This window comes from Fundulus heteroclitus, chromosome 9 (genome assembly GCF_011125445.2).
Source record: "Fundulus heteroclitus isolate FHET01 chromosome 9, MU-UCD_Fhet_4.1, whole genome shotgun sequence".
NCBI classification, from domain to species: domain Eukaryota; kingdom Metazoa; phylum Chordata; class Actinopteri; order Cyprinodontiformes; family Fundulidae; genus Fundulus; species Fundulus heteroclitus.
Window position 1 is genome coordinate 4,962,828 of NC_046369.1, and position 12,224 is coordinate 4,975,051.

General features: G+C 39.8%; 1 protein-coding gene across 1 annotated transcript in view; it reads right to left on the minus strand.

The window, feature by feature from the left end:
* The window catches only part of tie1 (tyrosine kinase with immunoglobulin-like and EGF-like domains 1), a 29,834-nt gene extending 22,613 nt beyond the window's left edge, over positions 1-7,221 (minus strand). The window contains exons 1-4 of the mRNA XM_012878031.3: positions 6,930-7,221; positions 4,754-5,047; positions 3,317-3,427; positions 3,002-3,157 (exon numbers count right to left, since the gene is read on the minus strand). Of these exons, the coding sequence (XP_012733485.2) occupies positions 3,002-3,157; positions 3,317-3,427; positions 4,754-5,047; positions 6,930-6,990 (622 nt within the window). The 5' untranslated portion in view covers positions 6,991-7,221. The remainder of the gene's footprint in view (positions 1-3,001; positions 3,158-3,316; positions 3,428-4,753; positions 5,048-6,929) is intronic.
* Between the last annotated feature and the right edge of the window lie 5,003 nt (positions 7,222-12,224).

The window sequence follows — 12,224 nt, forward strand, 5'->3', positions numbered from 1 at the left end:
CAAAAAAAAACGGCACTGGCACAAGCCAAGAGGGAGCTGATAATTGTTGTACGGACAACTTTTTATATTATATATATCAAAAATTCTTGTAATCCTCTTGGTTTTGAGGATAAATGACACAAGTAATTCTGACGGTTTTAAAAAGACAAGTATTGGGTGTGCTTTGGTGGCGCAGTGGTTAGCGCACACGACCCATGTGTGGAGGCCTTAGCCCTCGACGTGGCTGACGCAGGTTTGACTCCGACCTGTGGTCCTTTGCTGTCTCTTCCCCCTCTCTCATACCCCCTTTCCTGTCAGCCTACTGTACAAAAAACGTGCCACTAGTGCCGTAAAAACAAAAAGACGAGTTATTTTGGACCGGTGTGTTTTCTGCAAACCAAAGGGGTGAAAAGCAGACACCACTATCCAAATATCGGTAAAAAAGGAAAAATGCCTTCTGAATAAATTTACATCCATAGCCTCATCGATATTACCAGTATTTTCTCCCACAAGAGACAACACCAAATGGTCTTTTCTCTTCTTCTTGCAAGCTTCTACAAGTTTATGTAAGCTTGGCTGAAACAATTTTAGTTGCAGAACCAACGACAACATCTGCGAATCTGTGAGAAACGCCGGGAAACATGAAGGGAAAACTTCTAACACCACAACGCTATCTCATCTGGGACTGTGGTGGCATTATGGTTTGGGCCCGCTCCAACATCTGGGACAAGAAAGCTTTCCGTTCTTAATATAATGATTGTTGATTAAGACAGTAAACTTTTAAAGAAAACCAGTAACGTGTAATAGGGGAAGACTATAAAAATATAACACAAAAGCGGTTCTAAGAAATTATGTGGATGTTTATTTGCCAAGGGAGAGTCGTTATTCCAACAGCAACATCTTTAAAGACCTAAAGCGAGATGTTTATTTAAGCAAAGCTAAAATCACTGCATAATTAGGCCAAGCTGTTGGAATGATCAACAGTCACTGGACGTGTTGGTTGCAGTCGTTGCTCTACTTGGGCGCCATACAAGACAGTAAAACTGAGGGCTAAAGCAATTCTGCCATCCTTAAATAAATAGCTCCCACATTTAAAGAATCTTTTAAGCCAGATGTTTTACTAAGTGCTTTTAATACAACTTTCTCATTCCCTCATTGCACCACACACACTGCGCTGTTCAGTGTGAAAATATTTAGACCCCTGGAACCTTTTCCCATTTTGTTACATACATTGCAACAACAAACTTCTTTTCATTTTAAATGACCGTTATGATTAAAACCAGAGCATTGAGATTGTGGAGTAGAGAAGAACTGAAATGCTGTTTTCAAGATGGTTTGCAAAAGAACTGGGAAAAGAAATTGCAAGATGCGTTACGGTTACAGCAGACAGTTTTTGGGGGGGTCTGCCTTTATCACCTTCACTTTTCTAGAGTCTGCTGTATTTGTGTCCCAAAAAGCTCAAGCTCAGTCGATTTTCACTCCTTCCTGGCGCCGCTTCCTGGCGGATGGCCCTGAATGCAGTAGCTTTCTCAGTGTTTCCATCAACTCTGTCCCTGCTAAAGAAAAGCGTCATGCTGCCACCATCGTGCCTCACCGTTGAGCTCGTCCTTCGCAGTGTTAGCTTTTCACCACACACAGCATTTTTCAGGTAACTCAAACTTGTTCCTTCCTGGTGGTATCCGACCACAGCGAGGTGTTTGTCCCCTAAATGGTATGTGACAAACTGCAAACACAATGGTTCCTTATGGTTTCCTGTAAACAATGGCTGTTTTCCTTTACACTCTTCCATGAAGGACAGATTTGTAATAATTGCTCCGTTGAGATATCCTCCCAACCGAGCTATGGATCTCTGCAGCTCCTCCAGCGTTACCATAGCTTGTCATTTTAGTTGGATTGCCATGTCTCGGTAGATTTGCAGCGTTGCCATAATCTTACCATTATCTGACGGTGAATTGGGATGCTCAATGAAGGGAACGTTGTTTTATAACCTAACATGCTTTCACCTTTCCCACAACTTTTTTTTCCCTGACCTGGATGCTGTGTTCATTAGTCTTTATGATGCTGTTTATTAACTAACTCTACAAAACTAAAAGTCTTTCACCAAACAGTGGTAATCATGCAAATATTAAAGTATGCACAGGTGGACCCTGGATAGAAATGCACCACTTTGTGTTTGTAACAAAAACAAAGTTCCAATAAAGGTTTGTCTTTTGGGCTGTGATGTGACAAAATCTGGGAAAGTTGAAGGGTCAATAATAAGTATGCAAGGTACAGTATCGACAACATGTATACCAGGGGTCACCAACCTTTTTTAAAATGAGCGCTACTTCATTGTCTCATACTAGGGCTACCAGTACTGACCTTTAAACTAGAAGAGTCAGAATTCATCTAAACTTTTTGTAAAATAAACACATTTTTCATGCTTTGTTATAGATATTGTCGTTTTTTTTAAATCTATATAAACGTAAGTGTGAATAAACAGGAACAGTAAGGGAATAAGATACACTGCAAAAACAGAGCTAAAAATAAGTAAAAAGTTCTTGAAGTTTGTGTATTTATCCTTGATTTGAGCAGGTAAATAAGATTATCTGCCAATGGAGAATAATTTTAGCACTTAAAATAGGAACAACTCATCGCCATCATCTTATGTCAAGTGCGGGATGTCTAATTATCTTATTTTAGGGGTAAAAATACTCACTCCATTGGCAGATAATCTTATTTACCTGCTCAAATCAAGGATAAATGCACTCACTTCAAGACATTTTTACTTATTTTTAGTTCTGTTTTTGCAGTGTAAAGTTTTAGATGCAGCTCACTGGCGGGTTGGGCTTTATTTTTTAGAACAGGTCCATGGGCCCCACATGTGGTCCTCGAGGGCTACTTGGTGCCCGCGGGCATCATGTTGGTGACCCCTGATGTATACACAGCATTGACCGTCTTACCACATATTTATACAAGCACATGCTCCCCCAACCATTGCAACTGGTATTTTTTATTTTCTTTTTTTAACTGTGGAACAAACCTCTAACGATGAGTCTCATCCAGGCTCCGTTGAGGGGGCTGTCCCCAAAAAAGCTGGCACTGTAGATCCCTTGATTGGCCAAAGTTGCATTCTCCACAGTCAGCGTAGCGATGCGGTCAGTCACTTCGTTCCAGTGAGTGATATAGTAGTAGTTTCCTTTGCAAAACACGGACAAAAAAAAAATATGACACACTGTAGACTGCTGTCTCTGTTTTCATTTGCCTCATTACAGCTGTGTGAGTATTTTCTCTGGCTGATCTTTTAATGTGCTTTGAATTTCCCTCCAGCATCTGGAGTTTTTGTGTGCTCCCTTACCGTTATATTTCCAGGTCACGTCCCTCCTTTCGGAGCTCAGCAGCTCCATGCTCAGATGAGCTGTCTCCCCCCTGTTCACGGTCATTGTAAGCTGGTTTGGAATAAAATTCGCTGGAAAGCACAAAGGTGACCAATTATTTTCAAGCAAGGTGAATGCACTGCAAAAACGGATCTAAGAATAAGTAAAATGTTCTTAAAATTTGTGTTTTTGTCCTAGATTTGAGCGGGTAAATGAGATTATCTGCCAATGGAATGAGTATTTTGACCCCTAAAATAAGATAATTAGATATATTGCACTTCAAAAAAGATGATGGAGATGAATTGTTCCTATTTTAAGTGCAAAAATCTTATTCTATTGGCAGAACCTGCTCAAATCAAGGAAAAATACACACATTTTATGAACATTTTTCTTATTTTTAGTTCCGTTTTTGCAGTGTGGACTCCTACTTCAAATCTGGTTTTCTAAAGCTGTCCAGAGCTTTACAGAGCGGTGCCAGCAGAACCACCTCAGATTGAATGCGGGCAAAACAAAGGAGCTGGTGGTGGACTTTCGCAGACGCAGACCCACCTCCCTGACACAGGTGAACATCCATAGAACTGAAGTGGAGATAGTGGACTCTTATAAACAGCTGGGTGTTCAGCTGACCCATAAACTGGACTGTAGTCATAATACTGATGCTCTTTATAAGACAGGACAGACCAGACTCTATCTCCTGAGGAGGCTGAGGTCTTTTGGGACGCAGGTGGCACTCCTGAAGACCTTCTTTAACTCTGCGGTGGCATCAGCCATCTTCTATGGTGTGGTCTGTTAGAGCAGCAGCTTATCTGTAGCTGAGAGGAAGCGGCTAGATAAGCTCATCAGGAGGGCCAGGTCTGTCTTTTAGTGACAGACTGTTGCATCCATCACAGAGGCTCAAAGGAGCGTTTCCATAGGTTGTTTATCCCAGCTGCAGTCAGACTTTATAATCTTAGCTGCTCCCAACAAACATAATATCTGTTTAAATCCTACATATTGTTGCACAGTTCATGATCCAACCATTACTAGCTTACACTGCACCCAGATGCTAAGGTAACTTGCACACGCCTTAGCTGGGATGCTGCTGGGCTATGATACATAGTGCATATTATATAAGCTTTGTACGTTATGGAAATTGTATGTATGGAAATGTTGCACTCTCTACTATCGTGTGTTTCGGCTAGAGTTATTTTTGCACTATCAAATAACTTTGTTTTTCCTTCGGTCAATTTATCTATTTACCTTTATATTCTACTCTTGGTGTGTTTTTTTTTAGAGCTAACTTTAAATTAGATAGTTTACCATAGTTTTTTCCTTATATTCTTTTTTTTTATGTGTGTGTGTGTTTGCCACTGTCACACCCTAATTTCACCATTGAGGGACATTAAAGGAATACTTATCTTAAAAAAAACTGAACATACCTCCAAAAGCGTTGTTTATCATGGTCAGCTTAAGTGGTGGGACCTCCTGAGTTGTCTCACAGTAGAAGATTCCAATAGTGTCGTGGCCATCGAACTCCTTTGCCACGACAAGCTTGTGAGACACCTTGTGCACTTTAAAACTCGGTGGCTTTGGTAATACAAGGATCCCGTTATCTCTCTTGATATTCATCTTGAACTCAGCAGGGCTGCGTTCACCGCTGATGCAGGAGATGCTGAAGTGACTGGGGCTGGGGACCTTGGCTGTTGAGGTCATCGTCAGGTCCTTAACTGCATCTGCATTACAGGAGAGCATTAAGAGATGCATCGCCAATGGTTGAGCATTTGCTTCCAAATCCAGAATGCACATTTTTATATTTAGATCCATGTTTTGACAGGTAACCAAAGTCCAGATAAAAAAGAAAATACTACATCTGTTTGACAATTTCAACATCAAATAGTTGTTTTATTTCAAGGTACTAAAATTATTTAAATTCAAGCGTGTACAAAGAGATGCCACTGATAGCCTGATGTCATTAGTTACTAAACAAAGATTAAGGCAAAATTAGAAAAATTACAATTCAATACTATGAGTTTCTACTATCTTGCAAGACGATTTTGCTAAACAATAACTTCCAATAAATAATATAGAAAACCATATCTATATATAAGCACGTGTATACTAAACTATTTAGCCGCAGATCTCAAACTGTGATACGAGTACCACTGATGGTATCTTGGCAGATTTTAGTGGTGCCCAGAAGAAAATCCGGCACACTGCATTACGGAGTAAACACGTACAAATTTACTGTGATGTAGAGCTGATACAAAACAAAAAGATGAGCTGTTTTCGTGGTTGGTTCCTTCATCTGAAACCTCTCAAAAGAAAAAAATGGTTCCAGCATTTCCAGTTCAAACTAAAACTAATAACAGTAAACTAGGAACATGTGCTGGTGGCTAAAATCAAATCCAACCTTAACTAAGAAAAATATATTCCTCACTTACAATGCTAACCACTATAAGCAACACAAGCTAATAATGCTTTAACTGTGTTCTCAAATACTGAAGCAGAAATCTTTAAAATAGGTTTGCAGCACTGTGTACATTAGAAAAGTAAAAAAAAAAAAAAAAAAACTCCATCAGTGCAAAGACAAGTTTTCTTTTAATGTCAATAGGTTTTATTTGCAAGGCGGCCATATTGGATTTTTGGGGTCAAGGTTGGTGAGAAACCTCCAACTCTACCACTCAGAATTCCAACGTTATGAGACCTTACTGGGGATATTTTATAACTGGAACTGCAATGTTTAACTTTCATTTCCAGTTGTTTTTACGACAACAAGTCCAAGTCCTGTTAAAAATGTTCAGTACAAGTTGATTCAATACAGTTTACTTACAAACCCTGTATGCCATCAGATTTATCCAAATGAATGTATTCCTCCATACGTAGTTATTGTATCATTGTATAAGAACATCGTGGGCATTGTACCATCCAGAGTCAAATTCCTTGAATGTGTACACATACCTGGCAAATGAAGCTGATAAATCAAAGCAATCATTGATGCTTAAGCAAATTATTTATGTACTCAATCTGAATACAGCGTTTGGTTTACAAAACTGCTTTGTGAGTTATTATTGTTATCTATGTGTACTTAGATGTTCATAATTTATTTATAATTTTTTGAATATCCCTTAACCTCAAAAACAGCTGACCAAAGCCATCTGGCCCGAAAATTAAAAAGAAATTAATTGGACCAATAAAACCTCAAAATGTTTTAAAATACTAAAACAAAAAGCCATTCTTTTTAAACTATTTTTTTAAAGTGACACCAGCGAAGGTGCCAGAAACACCGCCCTTTTTTTTCCTCCTGATCAATTGTGCCAAACACGTGAAAGGTCAGTTTGTCCCACATTCCTTCTCCCCGCATCTGAAGCCACAGAACAATGGGAGGAAACGTGGATGAGCTTCGTTTTTTCCCCTGAGGGTTTATTGAACTAAACTTTATAATGAAGAGATTCACAACTATTTACGAATCTTTCAGAAAGTATTCGAATTGTAATTTCGGTTTAATCACAAATCATCTTAGCTCAGTGCAACATTGGGCGATTTTCCTAAAACAAATACCGTTAAACATTCTCTGAGATCATCTGCGGCTAAGATCTTTAATAAATTGCAACTCACCTGATAATTCACATAAACATAATATCACCCACAAGATCCCCATGGTTCTTCTAATCCTCATTGGAAGAAGAAAACTATTTTCCCTCACGAAATCGCTCGGCAACTTTTAGAACTCCACACCTAAAGCGGTGCCGCTTCGCAACCGCGACGCGCGTTTTTACGCATAACGTACTCCAAACCTCACGGCCAGGTGTAGAGAAAAAAACAACAACACCCTCTTCGGGTAATAAAGCAGCTGCCAGAGAAGGTATATCGCCGCTGTCACCCAGAACAACGTCTGAGTAGTGGAGAAGCTCAGCCTCCTATGGGTGGGAGAGGAAGGAAGAGCGTCACCAGACAGCGGAGGACTGCTGGCGCTTCAGACCTTCCCGAAGCGATTAATGGGTTTATTAGGTGTTTACATTTTTATATGCTCAACTGACTGACCTCACAAAAAAAAAAAAAACAGAAAAACACACACACGAAAAAAAAAACCATACACTTTTATCAGAAAAGGTGACAAAACGACAAAAAGATGAAATAACAAAATGACAACGATAAGCAAACGGTAATTTTACAATTTGATAAATTTGCTCCCCTTACTCAAGTATCTTATATTTTTTATAACCTCCTTACTGCGATGCAACATGTTGTTGCATCGCAGGAACGAATACATGCCTGAAAACTGTATTTCTTTTCAGAGTCCATCTGCGTGTAATTTAATCTCAGTATAAATACAGCTGTTGTGTTGGAGGCCTCTGAGGTTTGTTACAGAAGACAACATCATGAAGACCAAGGCACACAACAGACAGGCTAGGTATGAAGCTGAGGAGAGGTTTAAAGCACTGCTGTGTTGTATAACAATAACCCTAAGCTCCAAAGAGCTGAAAGAATGCTGTCCAGTCCATCGTGTGAAAATGGAAAGATTGGCCTACAGCACATCTGTAAAGAAGACATGGCAGCCCACCTAAACACAGGAAATCTGAAAAACAGTGCTCCAGTCATAAATAGAACTAATCCTTCTCTTTTTGACCAACATTCAAAATCGTATGAGTCCACACCACCCTGAAAACACAGTTATCAGCTGTAGGAAGGAAAAACTATCAATCGTTGCAAACGGTTTTGTGGACTTTTGCAAGGACATCGGTGCGCTGTACATGCAGGGGATGAGGAAATGGGTCGTCTTTATTTAGGACGAATAAGATACTGAGACCCTGGCCTTTTCTGAAGAAAAATAAATGCATATGTTTTGCGTTTTTTCTTCCAACAGGGTGGTTCGAGGAATGGTAGAGTTTTAATCTTAATTTTGACTTACTCCTTGCAACTATATATAGTTGCAATTTTTTGTATTAATTTTTATAACAAAAAGACAACAGTCTCCACTTTGAAACATGGTGATGACCGTATCATGGTTGGGAGGCACAAGGAAGCTGGAGCTAAAACTTTTTACAGGCTGCTTGCTGAGATGGCCAAAACTATACAGCTAGAGCAATAATGTAATAGACCAAAGAATAGTCATGTGTTAGATTGGGCCACACATAAATCCAATCAAGAGTGTGTGGCAAGGATTTTATTTAGCCTTTAGTAGACACCTTTCCCTCTATCTGACTGAGCTTGAGCTATTTAGTGAAGAATTTGCAAAATGTTTGGTATCTAATCGTGCAAAGCAAGCAGAGTGGCATGTGTCTGCTAAGGCTGACAGTGTACTTATCTGCTGCTCTTAACGTTAGCTGTATAAATATTACAGAGCAGAGTTTAGCAGCAAGTTGGTGTCAAGTACTGCCAACTGTAACAGCTTTGTTCTCTCACTTCGATGAGCCGCTTACAATCCCTGCTGCTTTTATGGTCAGCCAGACCCCCCCCCCCCCTTTCCTCCTAATCAGTCAGTCTCAGGAAATGATGAACAATATGCTTGTTGTGTCTATTTCTGCAACGATCTTTAAAACACACTGCAGTGTCCCGATCTGAGATGTGTGCTTGGGACAAATGCCCATGCTTCTTTCTTATTTGCTGTGAAAAAAAAAAAAGTACTCGCTTGGTTTAGTGTTTTTCCTATGTTTCCTTGTGGCTTCAGACAATCGCCTTGAAGTTCAAATAACTTCTTATTGTTTGAGATTTCCTGTTTTCAGTTTTGGCCGATCGCATGGGTTTGCCAGCAAACTGCTCTCTGTTCTTCATTAAAAAAAGACGTCTTAGAGTAATGACATGCCCTTTTAAGTGGATTAGTATCACATATTTCCTGGTAATAGTCAATAAATCATTAATTCCAAATGACTATATTAGCGTTTAAATTAGATGGTGTTAAAGAGAAGTGGGGATACCAAGTCATACTATGGAAGATATTTAAAATAGCTTAGTCTCTTGATGACTCTGTTTTTACTTTGCGCTTTTTACAAAAAAAAGGTCTTTACATGTCCTGTTAACTCAGGTCTATGAGCTCCAGTGTGACCTGCTGTGATTTGTTTGCCTCTGAAGAAGACCTTATTTCCTCTGCAGATGCTTTGTGTACATTCATGGATAAAACTGAGCTTAAAAATGAGAGTATCTTCCCTTTTTTGTTTTTTCATGGCCAAACTCCCAGGTCCTGACTGAAAACATGCGGTGCAAAAACATTAATTTGATCAATTTCTGTCTACTTTTTGCATTATTATTATTATTAGATCAGTTTTGAGAAACAAATGAGATGGTGAACAAAATAGGAAGCGCTAAGTGTTGGAGACACGCCTTGGTGGAGCCTGCATAGTTCACCAGAGGAAATGTCTAAAGGCTGGGTGAGAACAGATGCTTCAGCATTAGGCTAAAATCAGATAAGTCAAGTGCTAAAAAAAAAAAAAAAATTTGTATATTCTAGTGACCGTGTATCTGGCCATAAAAACTGCACACGTGTCGGTATACGATGGTCCCTTTGAAGGTGATCGGAGCAACAGACCACACAGATACGACGAGTAGCCGTGTACCTCCAGTGAGTGTGCACATGTGTGAATGCGAAGGAAATGGGTTTCGTTGGTTGGATATTGAGGATGGAGGCGAATAGCACTTTGACAGTGACCATTTTGTTCAATAATCTTTGTTGTTCTGCAGTAATGGAGTGTGTCTGTGATTACAGTTAATTGTTTTCTTAATCAGATAAGCAGGCAAGGCCATTGTTTTGACCGAGTCCAGCAAGAACAATAGGTCTTCATACAGTAAATCATTTTTGGAAAAACAACAAACAAACAATGGACACCATGCATGTTTGTAAAAAGCAAGCATTTAAACAACAGAAGAAATAAAAGCATGGATCAGAAGAATTTTTGAGCCCCACAGAATCATTGACATATTGTCAAGTCTTCAGATTCCTGAAATATTAAGTTGAAATTTTATCAAAGCAGCAGTATGCATCTTCTAATCAAACTGTGCTTCCATACCTAAATGTGTAGCTTAACCACACGCCATATTTTGAGGTTTTCTTGGTTAGCCGTATTTGCCCCCAAACTATTTGAGCAAGTATTTTGTGTGTACCTCAGGGCATGGGGTGGGACTCTATGAGATGGACCAACAGAAGGTAGTGCATACCTATAATAGATGGAAAAGAACACATTATATTTAAATTTTCTCAAAATAAAAATCTGAATAGTGTGGCATGCACTTGAATTTAGCACCTCCCGAGGAAGGCTTTCTAGAACCAACTTTTTCCTGCTATTACAGCTGCAAGTGTATTTTTTGGGATATAGAGACTAACATTTCTGTGCAGTCTGCTTTTCAAACTAGTTTAAGCTCACTCACAATGGATGGACAGTGCGTTGGATTTTCATTTGTTCTAAACGTCTACCGGACGTTTGTCACAAATGAATATGCTTTGACCTAAACATTTTAGAGTGGCTCTCACATTGCATTTAGGCTCCATCTCCTGCTAGATGGTGAGTCTCCATTGCTTTACAGCCTTTCTCCTAGAATGACGCTCCATGCACCTTCCCATAAATGTTAACCCGCTTGCCTGTCTATTCTGATAAAAGGCATCTCTAATGCATGACTTTGTCACCATCATCTGATTGACGAGTGTGTTCAGGCTGATGGCTGATCCTGCTGGCCAGGATATTTTATCTTGCTCTCATCTGATCCGACCACTTTCTTTCACATTTGCTGTGCCCCCTACATGACTTGGTGCAAACTACAAATGGGACTTCTTTTGGCTTTTTTCATGCTGCTCTCCCAAGATGCCAGATTTGTAGGGTGTACAACTCCCGTTGATTCTCCCACTTGAGCTGTGGATTTCTGCAGCTCCTCTGGAGCTACCCTGTGCCTCTCTGCTACGTCTCTGATTAATGTCTTTCTTGCCCAGTCTAAGGTTTAGGTGCACAATTATGTCTTTGTAGGCTTGCAGGTGTGCAGATGGCGGAGTGAACAGTACTCTGTAAGATGTCAAAGGTTTGCACTATTGCCTCATAACCTAACCCTGTTTGAAACGGTTTTATTCCAGACCTTTCTAGTGTGTCCCTTCATCTTTGTTATGCTGTTTACTATCTGTTATAACTATCTTAAGTTATAACTTAAGTTATAACTATCACTGAGGCATTTACACAGCACCTGTAAATATAAAGAGATTAAATTCCAAGTAATATCAGTTTAAAAGTTTGGCTGCTTGTGAAGGCAAATGGTCGCACTGGATCTTGTTCATGTATTTTTTTTAATTATTATCGAAACAGTATTTCTGCTTGTTTCTTTCAAGAGGCAAATTTATCTCCATGCTCATATTCAATAAATATATTATCCAATTGCATGGCACACTTTTTAGATTTTTGTTGGTAAATAATTTTGTGGTGTTGGCTGGTAACGTAACCCCCCTGTAAAACATATTAAAGTATGTGGTTGAATGTAATAACAGTAATAAAAAAAAAAACTCCATTCAGAAAACTTGCTGATTGGTCAAGGAGAGAAGCTGCCCTGTCTGTCTCCAAAAGCTCAGAGCAGCACATCCATTGGCATGTTTAGCTGTTTCTGACGTTTTGTTGTGGTTCAGTGCTGCTGGAGGTGGCGATGGTGAAGACAGGGGTGTGTGCAAGTGAGAACGACGACAGAGGCGGGAGGGCTGAAAGACTTTGTGAGAAAGTTTGTATTAAATTCCCATTTCCCTTCATTGTGTGCTGAGCTGGCCCGGCTCCACACGCACTGATCCTGCTGGGCTCTGGGAGCCTGAGGAAGGTGGTCTTCTTGGGGCCCCAGTTCATCCCATCGGATCCCTCCCTAACTGCAATTACAAACTCCTAACCTTCAACCCCCAGCACGCTCCAGGATTTATGATTAAGAAGCCATGTTCAGTGCTTAGTGTGTGCTTGA